Consider the following 18389-nt stretch of genomic DNA (forward strand, 5'->3'; position numbering starts at 1 on the left):
AAAATGAATTTTCTCACCTTGAAACATTTGAAGATTTATAATCCAGTTTCCCTAACTGTTCAGTTTTGCACTGTCAGTCTGATTTGATTTGTAATTACAACAAAGAGTATTAACAGTATAATGCTTTTGTGTTATCTATATCCAAAGCTGAGGAGAATGCATGTACTGTACAGAATTCCTTACACTTCAAAGAAATTGTCTCTGGATAAAAGAATATTTAAAAAGGTGATTGTATTACTTTATCTATGGTTAAACATCCAATGGTCTTAATATAAAACAATTTGAAATGAGGCATGTCTACATGATGCTAATGCATTAAAACAGTATGTGGTATAAGAAGCCTAAATGGATCAGTAACAGAACACTGAGATGGAAAAGACAAAATGTGACTGAACCACCAGATGCTGCCTGGAAGAGTTGTAGCCTTTTACATAACATCTGAAATACTTTAGGGACAAGCAACCATTGCTGAGGCTGCATGTTTATTCCAAGTGATTTTTTTCACATTTATTATTCATTCTATATTAACAGCTCTTAAAGTGCCATAATGCTGAAATTTCTTGATTTGTTTCTAAATTCTCAGTCAATTCTGTGAATCTGGCAGAAGGCATCCAGTTGATTGGTGTCTATAGGGAAGGCTACCCTAAATTGACTTAGAAATGCTATCATGCTATTTGAGATTTTACTTCTTCTATACCCTCATATAGTCCTCTCAATATATCCACACTGAGAGAAGTGTTTTGTGCAAAGGCCTCTATAAAGACTTTTATAACAAAATATGCTGCTTTTTCCCCAGACATCAACATATCAGAGTGCAAGCACAGAAGTCAGTGTGGAATGGAATGACTTGTATGCAATAGAGCCTTGAAAAGATGCTGTCATTAATAATTTTATTTTAATAAGTGTTGGGTCAATTTTGAGTATTTTCAAGATAGAATGTAAGTGTAGTATAGATGATATACTTCTTGGATTAACACATTCCTTTTATTTTCTCTGTTGTCATAGGTCTACCCAGGATATCAAGATCCTGTTTTTAACTAAAAAAAATCCTCGTTATATATGAATCAGGTACACTAGATGGTTTACATATCTTGAAACTATCATAGTTTGTTTCAATACAGCTTATTTTTAAAGCTGATCCCCTACTTCACACACAAGCAAGATTCATACAACATACTAAGCCAGTTTGTTGACTAACCCACTATGGCTAGGTACACAAAACACAATGTGAAAAACAAACTATTTTGGTGGATGCATAATTCCCATCTTCCCTAGTGAGTATGGTCAAATGGCCAGGGTTATAGGAGGTGTATTGCAAGGCATCTGGACTATCTTGCCTTAAGTAAGGCTACACTGAGCCCTGGATAAGTATTATATCCAAAGTATTGTATTTCAAAACCTACAGTGGTAAGAGTCAAACATAACCCCACATGGACATTTTTTTTCTAGAAAATAACTCAAGAATACTCCCAGCTCTTTTTTTGGACAAATTTCCTTTTATTATACAACAAAAGGCCACCTTCCCATTACTGCATATTTTGGACAAAGTGTTTTGATGGGGAAGATGTATTCAGAACCGGGGGGGGGGGGGGCATGAGCAACAATGGAGGAATTATCAGGAAAAATTAGCAAGCACTTTGCTGGTGGCTTAGTGCCTCAGTTCATTCCCAGTGTTAGAACAGATGAGCGCCATATAATCTCTTCTGGGAGAGGTACTGTGCAGCTTTTAAAGTACCAATTCACAATTGGGATTGTTACAAAACGGTATCTTATATGACATGTTTATACCAGAAAAAATAAGGTTGCTGCCATCTCTTCATAGTGCTTTGTTTTAAAGTCAACATTAGAAAAATCAAGATGTCAGGGTTTTCCCCCCCTCTCCCCTCTAAGAAAGACAATGTAAGAGACATCAACCAGGTGGATAACTACAAATCCTAACCACTCTTACCTGGTAGTTAACCGCACTAGGTACAGCAGGACCTATTTCTGAGTAAACATGTATAGAACTGGGCTCTAAAGCTTCCCTTTATTTAATTTTAAATATTGCTATGTTGCCCCTCACAGTCAGTTCCAAATCAGTTGGTACCTAGTGTTGTTCCTCTTACAATGCAAGTTTTCTGCACAAGGGGGTGCTGGAGATCTCATATATTTAATATTATCAGAAAAGAATAGCCAGAGGAATCTGCTAGCCATGATGCAGTACTGGAGCAGGGTACAGAACAGCTACTCAAATGTCACAGTTGCTTTACATGTATCCAAGTCTTACACATCTGCAAAACAGAAATAGTAGCAGCCATTTGGATGTTCCTTCTTAATAGGTCTGTGTGGAGGCCGAGGAAATTCTGAAGGGCCTGGTTCTTGTGACATGGAGCTGGAGCTGCAGCTGCTGCTTCTACTACTACTCCCAGCCACTGGTACTCTAACTCTGTCCTCAACTAAAGGGGACCCAGGACTCAGGTATCCTGCAGTGGTCTGGGTAGTGACAGTAGCAAAGGTAGTTGGACCAGCATTGTTTTTCACATATACATTTTTTATAGCAACTAATGTATGTGCCATGACACTGAGGCTGTTGTTGAGATCGTGCATTCCTTGCTGAAGCAGCCGAAGATTATGATTGATGCTATCAAACCCAGATTGAATGATATGCAGCTGATTCTGTTGGATCTGTAACAGATCTTCTTCTGTAATTTCATTGGGGTCTGTCTGAGGCTGAGTTTTCGTTTTGGCTTTTACTTTTCCACAGGAGCCTCCGTTCTGTATCCCCAAAAAAGGGAGTTGCTCCTGGCTAGGAGGAACAACAGCCATATCTTCTGAGCTTTCTTCTGGTTCTACTACTTTCACCACTATTTCTTCTTTTAGATTTATTTTCTCCACACACGGCTGTTGGGATGGACCAGGATCATCTGTAAAACCTGAAAGTAAAGAGAGAAAAAGTTAATCTCTGTATGAATGCAATTCTTGACTATTAAGCCTGGGTACAACTAACATATAAAAAGTACCTAAATTTATCCCAAAATGATGCACTTTTCACTGAATATCCTTACTTCCCACTGTAGTTCTAGTTTCAACTGGTGGTTAAACATTTATTAATGAAAAGATCAATTGTGAATTGAATACTGGCAGAGAGAACACTATTTTTAAAATATTTTTCCCAAAAAAGTTACAGAGAACACTATTTTTAAAATATTTTTTCCCAAAAAAAGTTACAATTTAACTGGCAAGAGTACAGGGGAAAGACATAAGTAAATATACAGTATTACACATAGTATTTATTTGTATTATTTACTTTCCTCTCTTCCAGGAAATGAAAAAATACTATAAATGAGAAAAGTATTTCAAAGTGTTTATATATTAAAATGCATTAAGACCTTGTTTATAATTGTTTATGTACACAAGATGAGGAATTTCTTCATTATTGAAAAGTTTGTTTCCATGCCTTACAATGCAAACATTTAATGGAAGTCTTACCTAATATTTCTAAAAGCTAATTTCTATCTCTTGGTTTGGACTTCATACACTAAAAATTAGGCTCAGAAGTTTCTCTTAAAAAACAATATTCTACAAAACGATGCAATTTTCCTTGCTTAAAAGAAGTAACTATACAGAATTGTGACAAATTATCAATGATTTGGTGTAGTAGTTAAGGCACCAGGCTAGAAACCAGGAGACTGTGAGTTCTAGTCCCGCCTTAGGCACAAAGCCAGCTGGGTGATCTTGGGCCAGTCATTTTCTCTCAGCCCTAGGAAGGAGGCAATGGCAAACCACTTCCAAAAAACCTTGCCAGGAAAACTGCAGGGACTTGTCCAGGCAATTGCCAGGAGTCAACACTGGCTGGAAGGCACTTTTTAAAAAAAATCAATGATTATGGAAAAAGATGCTATGCTAAGCCAGAATGTGGATTTTGATGTAGTGTGCTTCTATAACCCACCTATCATGGCTGTGCTAAAAGTCATACCATAATATTATGTATGAATGCATCTATTAAATGTTGGGGGAAAAGTATTTTTAAGCACAGCATCCTTGCCAGAACAACACAGAATGTGATACATACATACAAAAAAACCCCTGTGGAATAGTTCAGAGTGCAGTATACCTCATTATATCTCATCCAATATCTCTCACCGATTGCCCCATTGATTAAAACTTGCAGGGTTATTAACAGCTCACAAGTAGTACATAGATCAGTAGAGCAAAGATGTTATCTTTTCTGGGGGCACTGCCACCACCATTTCTAATTTTCATCTGAAATTTGAAGGCACACACAGGGGGGAGCACAGTATGGAACGTGTACTAACATGTCCTGAGATGTCCCAGATCAATGCAATTGATGTTTAATGTAAGAAAAGACTTCAGGCTTGTAGATTTTTTAAAATTAGAATTAGAAATGGAGCCCAGTGCAGAAGTACTCTTACAAACTAAAGAAACTCAGCCCAAAAGTTTGTTTTAGCTGAATAACACCTACTATCCTTCCATTAAAAAAATCTAGTTACTTTCAACTCTTATACATTTCCGTGATATAATTCTTGGGGTGGGGGAGAAGAGTAATATTTTGGTACTATTCTTAAATAACGGGGAGTAAAAAATCCTTAGTTATCCACTACAAATCTTCTAAAACTATACCAAGAGATGCTGATCTCTCTCTGCTCTGACCTAACAATATTTGCAGAGAGGCGAGGCAAGAATGTTGGCAATTGTCTTAGAAACCTTTCATTCTAAGCACAAGTAAGCAGGAATCTTCCAGTCTCTAATAGTCCTACAACTGGCAATGCACCTGTCCATCTGGCTATTTTCAAAATTGATGCACAAATCATCATTTGAATTCCACAATCCAAAGTTTCAACATTTACTAAGAATGTATTTCTGCTCAGTGAAGAATTTCTTTATTATTTTCTAGCTCATTTAGGGAGCTCAGCAGTACAAAAAAATGCTTTCCAAGCTGTTTCATCTCCAGGTACTGCATGGAAAGGCTACTACCTTGGAGAGAGCTCCTACCAATCTAACTAAATAGACCAATGGTCTGAATTGGCATGAGGGGCTTCTTTCATTCCGATTTTCCTAAGGTTCCTATCTGTTTAAGACATATTTGTAGTATCAGCATGGAAGCAGTTCTTTAACCCAAGGGCCCATTTCCAAGATGTTCTGACCCACCACACGGAACTTTAGCAGCACAAATTCAAGGCAGCAGGAGCTGCTGCAGCGAAGGGAGTTAGTTCTTATCCAAACGGGATCCAGCAGCTTTCTTCTGGGCATATTAAGGACAGCACCTGCGTGCTGCACAATACTCAGGGGGACGGCCAAGACTGCTTCATGGTCCCACTCCGGTTCCACAGGAGGGAGAGAGCAAACCACGCCGAAAGCCGTGGAAGAGCCCCGAACCAACGGAGACTGTGCCTGTGAAGGAAGGGCGGCGAGGCGGGGGAAACGCAGCCCAGCCGGGGAGGCAGAGGTTACGGTCCAGCTCCTTTGCAACTCACCCATATCCACCACGGAGGAGGCTCTGGGCAGGTCCAGGGTGTCGATCCCCCCAACGATAGGCACAGCCTCGTTGGGAGCAGGCAGCCCCGAGGTATAGGATCGGAGGTGGTCGGGCGGCGAGGCGTCCTCGTTGCCCATCAAGAGGCCGAACGAGGCGGGGTGGGGGGCAGCGCCGCCGGCGCCGTGGGTGACGCGGCAGAGCTTGCTCCGGTCACGGCGCTTCAGGTCCCGCCAGCGCTTCTTGAGGTCCTCCACCTCGCGGGGGCAAGCGGCCACCGGGTTCACCTTGTGCCGGATGAGCTCCCAGACTTTGCGCTTCTGGCCCGGGGAGGCCCGGCCAGGCCCGGCCGCGAATAGCACCTGCTCGTGTTTCAGCACCTGCTCGATCAACACCTCCGTCTCCGCCTCGTTGAAATTGGCCTTGCGCCGCTTGGGTGAGTCTTCCGCCATCCTAAGCCTCCAGCGGGGCTGCTCCGAGAGTCCGCGATGAAAGGCCGCCCGCGTTTACTGTGCCGCCGTCGCGCCGCAGCCGCCGGCTCTAGGCCAAACCCCGGGCCTTGCTCGGAAAGCAAATACCGCGCATGAGAGGAAAAGACGCGCAAACCCCGGCGCAGGCGCCCCGCTTGTTGACATGGGAGGGGGTGAGGCAGCACTGCTGCCGCGGCCCCTCCTTTGAGCCCGCCCCACCTTGCGGTTCACCAATCCTCAACCCCAAAGGGTTGGCGCCTCCCAATGGGGATCTTTGCCGGGAAATGGCTTCGACTCCTCCACTCGTCCGTGCATTTCACTCCCCGCCCCTTTTGCGCAGCCGGAGGTTCTGGCCACGCCCCGCCGTGCCTTTCAGCTCCAGGAGCGCGCGCTCTTTTTGCTCCCCTGAGGGTTTTGATCCCGCCTTCCCGAAGGGGGGGCTGCGCCCTCTCACCCAACGCGTCAGGCGTCCCATCCGTCTCTTCCCCCGCGCGCTCCCCACGTGCTGAGCTGTAACCCGGAGTTAGAAGGAAACGAGAACCCGCCCCTTCTTTTTTTCTGGTTGCTGCTCAGGGCTCTTGGGCGGCTTTGGGGCTGCTAGGAGGCGGGTTGCGCGCCTGCCCGAAGGCTGCAGAAGCGGCGCCTCTAAGAGGTGGGGATGTCGGCTGTTTTGGAGCTGCTTTTGCGGGACGAGGTGACAGCCAGCGCGGTGGTGCGGTGGCTGAAGTCAAGCCAGATCTGCGCCGAGGAGGTAAAACGCGCAGCCCGCTTGGCAACAGCGACGCTTCTTAAGTTAGCCATCTGTCTTCCCGTCGGGCGGGAAGTTGGCAGGGCGGTGAAGTTTCCTTGCTTTCAAAAGCCTCTGCCCTGAAAAGGAGGCGGGAAAGGAGGAATAGTTACCGCGCGCTGCCTGCAACGTGCTCCTCCTGCCCGGCCCTGGAAGGGTAAGGAGCAGGACGCCTTTGGGCCTCCATTATGTGTGCGAATCCAATCTTTTCTTGGGGGACCGCGAAGTCCTGGCTCCGAGATCCCGTGCACTCCTTCCCCCAATTTCGCTACTGTCAGAGTTGGTCGAGATCAGTTTCCTTGTACCGATGTAGACCAGTCCTGGGGGTACGTTTCCCCGGAGATAAGGCTGCGAAAGTCAAAGGAAACTTATTCCCAAGCAAATGCGCCCAGAGTTGCAGATTTAATGAAAACCATAATTGTGTCTACTGCCGTTTGTGCATGTGGGAATGAGTTACTTTACAAAGGATTTTTGCGTGTAGGGTGGCAAATCAAAACATCCTCAGGGTCGATTCATGATCTTTGTGTTACCTGAGAGGGAGAAAGCAGTGGCATTGCCTCTTCCTCTGCCAAGTCAAGTTACATTGTGTCCAAGGCCAACCAAGTTACTTTGGCACCTGCAGAAAAAAAAAGTGATAACAACTGCTTATTATCAAATGACAGAAGCAACTCCATCAGTCTAGCCTGGAAAGAGCCAGTCTTAAATATGATCTAGCATGTTACTGATCAAGGCTCAATTTTAATATGCTATCTAAATCAGCAGGAGATGTCATGGGGTGCACAAACATAATTCTCTTCAGGTATGAAAATTTTAAGTTGAAGAACTGTAGAATTCCTGAGCTAAGCATAGAGAGGTCATCTTCAGTGCTAGTTCACTCTCGAGTCTAGAGAGCTGATGTTCTACATGAGTATTTAGTCTCTATGCACAAATGCAATGTAGGTGTCTTGCTTGGTCAGTTTAAAGCATTTGAATAATATCACAGCCTAACTGTGCAAAAGGGGTCAGTGTGCCCTATAATCAGTGGATAAATCAATGTTTAGCAAATCCCGGTAGTTGGAAAGTAAACCAGACTGCCTTCATAAGCAGTTGTTTGAACAAATATTTGGTTGTCTATTTTTATAGGCTGGGTATTATGTAGGGCAGGGTTTCTCAACCAGGGTTCCGTGGAACCCTGGGGTTCCACGAGAGGTCACTAGGGGTTCCCTGGGAGATCACGATTTATTTAAAAAATTATTTCAAATTTGGGCAACTTCACATTAAAGAGGTAAGTTTCATTCTTTATTTTTAGTTTAAGAAGACTGTTAATGAATAGATACAGGCCTCACATGAAACAAATATAATACTTTTGTAACTTCTGGCCTATATTTGAGCCTGAATGTGCAGGGGTTCCCCGAGGCCTGAAAAATATTTCAGAGGTTCCTCCAGGGTGAAAAAGTTGAGAAAGGCTGGTGTAGGGTATTTGAAAATGGTTCTCTTGTGCTTACAGTAATTAAGTAGTGCATTGCTGATTAAAGCATTCTTAGTGTGATTCAAAAGATTGTCTTCACCTTCAGCGCCTTTGTATTTTGAGTGGTGCATGGGAACTAGTAAGATTTTCAATGCTAGTTGTTGGCCTAGAGATGCTAGAGAAGCACCAGTTAACTTGTTTAATTTTAATTATTAAAGCTCTCATTGTTAAAATTAACAGTAAAAAACTTCAAGGAAGTAGAAGCAAAATGAATTAAGGGCCAACCCAGATAGGCAAATAGAGCCTGCAGGGACCAGACATCTTTCCTCTGTGCTCAGAAGGCTCTATGCCCCAACTTAAAAAACAAATAAGATGCTTGCAGGCTACAAAGCAAAGCTATTTCCCTCTACCATAATATTTTGCAACAGTGATGCTAGAGAACAACCAGGGGCCCTAGCTTGCCTTCTGAAAGGGCAGGCATAGCCAGAGCATCACTCTGTACTTTGTCCTGCACAGAGGAAAGAGGTGACCTCAGTGGCAGGACCTCCCACCTCCCTGATACTTTCCAACATGTCAGGTGAGTGCTGAATCTTTTCACTGCCTTAAACCAGAGCTGTGTTTTAAGTATGAGTAGATGGGGGTGAAAAACCGCTTAGTGAACCCTGATATGAAAGTAGAGGAAGAAAAAAGTTTGTGGGTTGGAAACCCATCATAATTTGCTATTATGTTTAATAATGCACAAACTGATTTGAATATAATTCAAGTAATTTGTCATTACTTGAAATGCAAAACAGATTATCGGTTCTTAGAAGACTTCATTTAGTAGTCTGAGGCTTTTTTAGCCTGTTCTTTATTTGTCTTAATGCTGTTCAAAGGCAAAAGTTAAGGCTCATGGTTCCATGCTAAGAAACATTTCTACACTGTTATCACATAAATTATTATATAATCAATCATGTAGTCATTTCCAGGGGAAATTATAGCCCTGCAATTTCTAGTCTCCTAGGTTTTTGAAAGAGAGTGACACTTAATTTTTCCTGAAGTATAAAAACCCCTCAAACTTTCATTAAATGTAAATTAGGGTTCAGGAATTTTGAACTTCCTTGGTTTGTGTATGGATAAATTTTGTGTTCCAACAACTGAGTAGTAAAACATTGAAGTTGAAGTTCTGCTTCTTAGTATGCATAACAAAAAGTTTTTCTCTACTAAATGTAGCCGGTCTTCTAAATAAACATACTTAGAATAATGTATAGCACTTTCTGGGGGGAAAAATGTTTTTTTATGGATGGCAACTTTCTTGCTGGGTGCACTTAATCAGACTGCTGGGAAGAAACCCCGCAAAAATGGAGAGCTGGGATTGCATAAGATGTTGCTCAGTAATTCCTACACTGTCATTTATTTGGACTGGCCCAGCAGCTTGCCTTGTGGAATCAAGATAGTCATGACATTGTGCTAGCAAATTGATTCACTGGGTTGTATCCAGCTTCTTTTTTCCCTGGTGGGGGAGTATTTCTGAATATAGTTCTGCTCTAAGCACTGATGCCAGTAGAAAGGAAGAAAGGAGAATGTCATTTATTTCTATCCCTCTGTCATTCCCAGGGCTAGGGCTTCCGCTCTTCTGTTAGGACCTGCTGTCTTTCTGCAACATATTCAAGAAATGCATGGGGAAGAGCATTCTGAGAGAAATTAACTAGCATTGGAGCCGCCTCCATTCTTCAAGTTTCTTCATGATTTAGGAGTGTTCTAAGGAGCCATTCTGTCTAAACAGAAATTTATTGGTCACAAAGTATTAAGTTAGAATTCTTCATACTTTTAATGAGCAAGTATTTAACTGTACATTGCCTGCCTGCTCCTGCTTAGCTCCTCCTGCAGATGGGAGTGGCTAAAGGTACCAGGGATTTACAATGGGAGGGAATAACCTTAGTATCCTGCCCAAACCATATGTCCCCTGTAACAAGAGAGAATCTGTAGCTAAGATTGATACATATATATGGGGTGAATTGAAAGAGCAAGAAGCCAGCATCCAGATCAGAACCTAATGCTTAGTTTTTGTTCTGGTTGGTTTAATGAAAGTGCAATAAAAGTTAAACATTTTCATATGTGAAGCTTAAATTCTCTGCTATTTATACAGTCTCATAATCACTAACCCAGAAGAGAAAGCAGAAATGTATTTGCAAAGGAAATGAGTATTCTAATTGTAGAAGATTTAACAATTCCAGTAGAAACAGTCTAAACAAGATGCTTCTATTTAAACTTTCCTATTGCATTTTTACATATTGGAATCAAATCCATCTTGGACAGTTAGTAATATTCATCTGCTTGCAATCTTCTGTTGAAAAGTCTGGTATAAATTGTGATCATACCTTATAATATTATTTTGCTTTGTTGTTGTTTATTCGTTTAGTCGCTTCCGACTCTTCGTGACTTCATGGACCAGCCCACGCCAGAGCTTCCTTTCGGTCGTCAACACCCCCAGCTCCCCCAGGGACGAGTCCGTCACCTCTAGAATATCATCCATCCATCTTGCCCTTGGTCGGCCCCTCTTCCTTTTGCCTTCCACTCTCCCTAGCATCAGCATCTTCTCCAGGGTGTCCTGTCTTCTCATTATGTGGCCAAAGTATTTCAGTTTTGCCTTTAATATCATTCCCTCAAGTGAGCAGTCTGGCTTTATTTTCTGGAGTATGGACTGGTTTGATCTTCTTGCAGTCCAAGGCACTCTCAGAATTTTCCTCCAACACCACAGTTCCAAAGCATCTATCTTCCTTCTCTCAACCTTCCTTATGGTCCAGCTCTCGCAGCCATATGTTACTACGGGGAACACCATTGCTTTAACTATGCGAACCTTTGTTGTCAGTGTGATGTCTCTGCTCTTAACTATTTTATCGAGATTTGTCATTGCTCTTCTCCCAAGGAGTAAGCGTCTTCTGATTTCCTGACTGCAGTCAGCATCTGCAGTAATCTTTACACCTAGAAATACAAAGTCTTTCACTGCTTCTACATTTTCTCCCTCTATTTGCCAGTTATCAATCAAGCTGGTTGCCATAACCTTGGTTTTTTTTTTGAGGTTTAGCTGCAAGCCAGCTTTTGCACTTTCTTCTTTCACCTTCATCATAAGGCTGCTCAGTTCCTCTTCGCTTTCAGCCATCAAAGTGGTATCATCTGCATATCTGAGATTGTTAATGTTTCTTCCAGTGATTTTAACTCTAGCCTTGGATTCCTCAAGCCCAGCATGTCGCATGATGTGTTCTGCGTACAAGGTGAATAGGTAAGGTGAGAGTATACAGCCCTGCCGTACTCCTTTCCCAATCTTAAACCAGTCCATTGTTCCGTGGTCTGTTCTTACTGTTGCTACTTGGTCATTATACAGATTCTTCAGGAGGCAGACAAGATGACTTGGTATCCCCATACGACTAAGAACTTGCCACAATTTGTTATGGTCCACACAGTCAAAGGCTTTAGAATAGTCAATAAAACAGAAATAGATGTTTTTCTGAAACTCCCTGGCTTTTTCCATTATCCAGCGGATATTGGCAATTTGGTCCCTAGTTCCTCTGCCTTTTCTAAACCCAGCTTGTACATCTGGCAATTCTCGCTCCATGAATTGCTGAAGTCTACCTTGCAGGATCTTGAGCATTACCTTCCTGGCATGTGAAATGAGTGCCACTGTTCGATAGTTTGAACATTCTTGAGTGTTTCCTTTTTTTGGTATGGGGATATAAGTTGATTTTTTCCAGTCTGATGGCCATTCTTGTGTTTTCCAAATTTGCTGGCACATAGCATGCATTACCTTGACAGCATCATCTTGCAAGATTTTGAACAGTTCAGCTGGGATGCCGTCGTCTCCTGCTGCCTTGTTATTAGCAATGCTTCTTAAGGCCCATTCAACCTCACCCTTCAGGATGTCTGGCTCTAGCTCACTGACCACACCGTCAAAGCTATCCCCGATATTGTTATCCTTCCTATACAGGTCTTCTGTATATTCTTGCCACCGTTTCTTGATCTCTTCTTCTTCTGTTAGGTCCTTGCCATCTTTGTTTTTGATCATGCCCATTTTTGCCTGGAATTTACCTCCGATGTTTCTAATTTTCTGGAAGAGGTCTCTTGTCCTTCCTATTCTATTGTCTTCTTCCACTTCCACGCATTGCTTGTTTAAAAATAATTCCTTATCTCTTCTGGCTAACCTCTGGAATTTTGCATTTAATTGGGCATATCTCACCCTATGACTGTTGCCTTTTGCTTTCCTTCTTTCTTGGGCTACTTCTAGTGTCTCAGCAGACAGCCATTTTGCCTTCTTGGTTTTCTCTTTCTTTGGGATGTATTTTGTTGCCTCCTCCTGAACAATGTTGCGAACTTCTGTCCATAGTTCTTCTGGGACCCTATCTATTAAGTCCCATCCCTTAAATCAATTCTTCACCTCCACTGCATATTGCTTAGGAATATTAGTGAGCTCATATCTAGCTGATCTGTGGGTCTTCCCTAATCTCTTTATTCTGATCCTAAATTGTGCAATAAGAAGTTTGTGATCGGAACTACAGTCAGCTCCAGATCTTGTTTTTACCGACTGTATAGATGTCCGCCACCTTTGGCTGCAAAGGATGTAGTCAGTCTGATTTCGGTGTTGTCCATCTGGTGAAGTCCATGTATAAAGCCGTCTCTTAGGTTGTTGGAAGAGAGTGTTTGTTATGCAGAGTGAGTTGTCTTGGCAAAATTCTATCAGCCTATGTCTTGCTTTGTTTTGTTCCCAGGCCATGCTTACCTGTAATTCCAGGTGTCATTTGACTGCCCACCTTAGCATTCCAATCTCCTGTGATGAAAATAACATCTCTTTTAGGTGTGTTGTCCAGTAGGTGCTGCAGATCCTCATAGAACTGCTCTACTTCAGCTTATTTTGCTTACTTCCACACATTTCCATTTCTTTAGAGTAGAAAAGAATTTTCCAATAATAATGAAGGAAAAAACAATTAAGCCCTGATTCTCACATTTGTTGAAAGGAGAAGAACTGGTGGTGGAAATCACTGTGGTAAACAAATATTTTAAATAAATATCTGAGCATATACGGGATGGTGCTTTTCCAAATTGGCAGCTGAATGCCCCCCCCATTGTATGTTGCTAGAATAACATGTATTTATATGTTGTGGTAATCTCATTTAATTTGGCAAACTATATCAAATGAGAAAAGATGAGGCATATGATTTAATAAATCATTCTAAGTCTCATTCCTGGTTTTAGATTACCTGAATGCATCTGGTTTTGAAATTGGTTCGTTCTGCATTATATGTTTATAACAGAAATATGCAGCTGAACTCATTCTTGTAAAAAGATTGCAAAAAGTCATGCATGCCTGAAGAAAAATTCAGATTCGAAAAAAAAATCAGTTGGTGTTTATTATGATTTGTTTGTACAGGACAGTCCAATCCACCCCAAACTAGTTGTCCTTAATTTGCTTCAGAAAGACTTTGTTCCTTTTTTGCTGAACTACATCAGGGAACAGACTAGTCAACTATTGACCAATGGACCATCTACTCCTGCTACAACTCCAAATTCCAAGATCTTGAGGAATTCTGGTAGCTATAGAAACCAAAGGACCGGATCTGAAAAAAAGTTCCATAATGGGTCTAGTAGCTGTCGAGAACAGCTTTTTTGTGATACAACTCCTACCAGCTTGCAGTCTCCAAATACCAGTATTTCTGCTTCAGAATTGCATGGATCTTCTGTTGTTAATGGATCAAGTGAACTGAATTCCAGTAATGATCTCCTAAATATGGATCTCAGCACTAGCCCAAGTTTGGGTTCAAGTCCTTTTTTTTCTCGCAGTGAGAGACGATCTGCTCAGAAAACAAATTTGGGGAGTTTTCTTATGGCTGCCCCAATAAGGCGAAGCAGAAGAAAAGGAAGTAATTATACAAGTGGTTCTAGCCGGCCAATGGGACAGGATCTAGGAAGAAACTCAAATGATGAAGTAAAACATGATAGCTCCTTATTCTCTTCATTGAGGCAGAAGAAACAGAGTGAAATGAATCTTGTCTCCACTTGTTCACAATCTGACCAGCTCAACTTACATGACTTGGAGGAGTTTCCACCCATGAGTGCTGCTGGAAAGATAAAGTAAGTCTCAGTTCTCAAATACCATTGATAATTCTGATGAAAATGAAGTGTCCTGCTTTTGGGATGGCAAGATAACTTTTAGAGTCCTGCAGGTCTTGAAACAAAGGTTTCTCCAATGTGAGGTACCACAGGATCCAGGGTTCTCCTCTGTGTTACTTAATGTCTATATGAATATGCTGATAGCACTCAGATATACGTAGCTACCCCAGATTGAGCAGGGGATGCTGTGGAAAGTTTGAATTGGTGTCTGGAAACTGTCAAAATAAACTCTGATTAAAATCCCTCCAAAACTGAGTTGCTGTATACCAACAAACATCCAGGAACATCCTGGCAGTTATTCTGGAATAGGGTCATACTCCCATTGAAGGTTCATGATCCAGGAATCCTATGGATTCATGGCTATTGCTTAAATGGTAGTTGGGGATCATGGCCAAGGCTCTTTGCCCATCTTTAGCTGGTGCACCAATTACTACCCTACCTGGATCCCCCAACCTGATCACTATTCGGTTTGGTTACAGTAACAGACTCTGCATGCGGCTACCTTTGGAGTTGACCTGGTTCTGCAGCTGCTGCAGAACACAGTGGCTAGTTTGCTGGCAGTTCAACCTGCCACTGCAGGGTAACACCAATTATAAATTGCATTGGTTATTATTAGTAGGGTTCAAAATCTGGTTGTTACCTACAAAGCCCATTATGGTATAGCACTCTTCTTCCACCACCATGCTAGGATTGAATCTGGCTCATCTGGTAAAAAGATCTCAGGATAGCTTGTTGGGGGATGTGGAGCAGACAGCAGGCCTTTAAAGTTGTGGACTCCACAACTCTGGAATTCTCTATCCCTACAGGTTCATGCAACTCTCTTTCTCTTAATGTTTTGTGAAGCAGTCAAGGTTATTAACCTTAGCCAATTGTTTTCTGGTGTTTATCTTGGGAGACTTCTTTTCTTTAATTTATTTGATGCTTTACTCTGTTGCATGCTGCAGTCTTTGGATTGAGGCAAGCTACAAGCTCTGTTAAATTCATAAACCAACCTTCCTTGGTCTGGGTGGACCATCTCTCAGAATTCTCAGCGAAGGCTATGCTCTCTGGAAAAAGAAATCAATGTCTTTAAGTGCACTCATTTTGTGCAAATTTGGTCTAATACTGCAAAATCAAATAACAGTTGAAGGGTCATGCTCAACACTGCAAGTCATAGGCAAGGTTAGCTTAAGCAATACAGAGGCTGAGAAGTCCAGATTTCAGGGTTCCTAGTTGCAAGGCTAAAGTATTTAGAGGCATAGATGCCAACGATTTCATCTTATTCTTGTAGTGGTCCATTGCCCACAAAAAGCTTTTTTTGCTTAATATGTAGAACCTCAACAAGAAGGAGCTGCTTGTCTTTGCCAGGTAGAGTGGCTATTAGTAGAGAAAGTTTTTGCCCCAATAGAGCAGTGAGTAGAATGTCTTTGCAGTCTTGCATGTGCATATCCCTGCCCTCTGATTTTTCTACCTGTGGGCATTTATGATAATGAAGATGCTAGCTTCTACACAGGCAAATAGATATCCATTCTCTCCCTACCTTCATGGGGAATGAGGGCTGTCAGGCAGAAGCCTTCTCCAAAGGAGCTTAATTTCACAGCTTTGCATTATATATCCAAATATGAAATGAAAGTAATATAGTTTAAAAAAGGCCAGAGCCTGCCAAACTCATTTCATAGGCTTGCAGAGATAAAAGGGTATAAACAGATGATCAGATTATCAGGACATACCTTTCTCCCATTTGAATGCTTATTCTCACTTCCAGACTTCTATTGGTTATCTAGCTTCAGTGCCCTTACAAATGCCAACACTTTAAATGTTCTCTACAGCTTTGCTTCAGATGAGTGTATGTGACGGATGCTCATTTTAACAGCTAAAGCCAAAATATTGATCAAAGATTTGATCTATGATATTACATAGAATATGATTATATCTTTTTATGTAAAACCTGTTGTCCAATTAACAGAATTATTTCTTAGTAAATATACATATTTGTTGTATATTTACATCATCATATATGTATTATGATGTAGAAGTTAAGGTGTTGGACCAGGATAAAAGATCTAGGTTAAAATCTACCCTCCACAGTAGAAGTTCACTGGGTGACTTTGGGCTAGCAGACGCTCAGGCTTGTCATGGAAAAAAATTGAGAGGGAGAGTGCTGTCTACACCAGCTTGAGCTTTTGGAAGGTAGGGCATTAATTTATTGAATAAATAAATAAAATATTCTGTATTTTAATTTGCCATTTGCCAGTAGATGGCTGCACAATGTTGTAGAACTGGATTATCTGGATGAAGAAGGAAATTTTCAAGGGACTACAGCGATTTCTATTATGAGACATTACAATTCTTGGGGTTTTATGTTGTAGAAGAAAGATGAGTAAGGAAGAATACAATTAAACTGTATAAAGTCATGTATGCTGTAGAAAAAATGGATACAGAAAGGAACAGTTTTCCCCTCCCTCAAAATACTAGATTCCTTGGTCATCCAATAAAGTTGCATTGTGGTAGATTTGGAATAGATAAAAAGTATTTCTTCACACATCACAGAACAAAACAGTGGAAATTGCTACTATATCATGTAGCAAACTTAGTCATTAGGGCAATATTCTATTTCCAGTATCAGAAGCAGTATGCCTATCAGTTTCAGTTTCTTCAGAATAGGAGAAAAGTGTGTGTTGCACCCATATCCTATTTACAGGTTCCTCAAAAGTATCTTATTAGACAATAGGAAACAGAATATTGGATCAATAGGACCTTGGCTTGAACCATCAGGACTCTTCTATGTTCTTAGGCATTTTGAGAGGTTTACTGTCTGTTGAACTAATTTTATCTTTGGTTTTAGCAAAACCAAGCCATCAAGAAGAATCAATCCTACTCCTGTGAGTACTGAGCGAACTCTGTCCAAGCCCAAGATGTGCTTCACTTCTACACCTGTTGGCAAATCTCAGTTTCAGTCTGGAACAAGTTCTGAGAATCTTACTATCTCTCAGGAAATGAACTTAACTTCTATTACCGGAAGCCTTCAGGAAGAAAGAGAAATGTTGAAGAAAGAAAGGTAATGGGATTTGTGATATGGTAGGAGAGAGAGAGATACACTGTGGGTTGGGAATGTGATTTGAGGCACTTCTTAAAGAAGTCAAACTTGGAGACTATCTTACACTTGTTTAAAATGGCTGTTTTCTCCATTGCATTTAACAGAGATGTGATTTACAAGTTCAAAATATCCTCCTCCTTGATGTTTTTTAAATTTGTAAGTAACTGTGTTTACATATTTTGAATTTAGTCCATAATATTGTATAAATATGATTCTGTTGTTAGAAATGCAGTAGAGAATTGCAGTAGAAGGCATTAAGGTAAGAGGTTTCTTAAAGACACTGCATTTTTTAACTGCTGGATAAGTGTCTGAAGTAATTCAACAGATTAATGTGGCAGAGAAGGAAACCTTACAGTATTTTTATAATTTTTAATTCTGTGGTCATTTACTGTTTTTGTATTACAGATCTAAATTGTTGCATCACACGTCTTCCTCTATAAGTTTATCTCTGGATTCTGGCACACCCACCAAACCTAATGTTGGTTGGAATGTATATCACCAGACTGAAAACCAGTCAGTAACCTCTGCTGATGTCAACAAAGTTACTTACAGAAAACAGCTGGAACACCTGGCTGAGCTTTATTCCATTTGCATAGCAGGTAACAAAATTGGAAGAGATAACACTTGGAATTTCTATTGATTTGGGAGAATGGTAAGAATGTTGATGTGTAAACATAATTTTAGCAGAGATAAAATTTCAAATGAATCTTGCTTTGAAAAAGACAACTGATAGATTACAATATGTACACTGAAATCTAAGTCAAAGTTGCATATTATATACTACCTTATTAATGATAATTGCTATAATAATGTATATACAGAAGGCTGAGAAATCAAATTCTGCACAACTGAGTTGTTTTCAATTAATATATACAAATTATATACATTGGCTGTCACATAGCATGCTACAGGTAGTCTTTGACTTACGATCATTTGTTAAGTGACTGAAGTTACAATGGCACTGAACGAATGGTGGTTATGACTGGTCCTCAGAG

The 18389-nt window shown here is 41.1% G+C and overlaps 2 protein-coding genes across 2 annotated transcripts in view; one reads left to right on the forward strand and one right to left on the reverse strand.

The window, feature by feature from the left end:
- Positions 1–1476: 1476 nt before the first annotated feature.
- On the reverse strand, positions 1477–6119 carry LOC134487810 (uncharacterized). The gene is made up of 2 exons (XM_063289879.1): positions 5475–6119; positions 1477–2912 (listed from the first exon to the last, which is right to left on the reverse strand). The coding sequence occupies exons 1-2, from the start codon at positions 5923–5925 to the stop codon at positions 2263–2265; spliced, it is 1101 nt and encodes a 366-aa protein (XP_063145949.1). The 5' UTR covers positions 5926–6119; the 3' UTR covers positions 1477–2262.
- Positions 6120–6396: 277 nt separating this feature from the next.
- CDAN1 (codanin 1) overlaps positions 6397–18389 on the forward strand; it is a 45528-nt gene continuing 33535 nt past the window's right edge. The window contains exons 1-4 of the mRNA XM_063289880.1: positions 6397–6694; positions 13579–14279; positions 17143–17355; positions 17800–17993. Of these exons, the coding sequence (XP_063145950.1) occupies positions 6602–6694; positions 13579–14279; positions 17143–17355; positions 17800–17993 (1201 nt within the window). The 5' untranslated portion in view covers positions 6397–6601. The remainder of the gene's footprint in view (positions 6695–13578; positions 14280–17142; positions 17356–17799; positions 17994–18389) is intronic.

The sequence above is a fragment of the Candoia aspera genome, chromosome 1 (genome assembly GCF_035149785.1).
Source record: "Candoia aspera isolate rCanAsp1 chromosome 1, rCanAsp1.hap2, whole genome shotgun sequence".
Classification (NCBI taxonomy): domain Eukaryota; kingdom Metazoa; phylum Chordata; class Lepidosauria; order Squamata; family Boidae; genus Candoia; species Candoia aspera.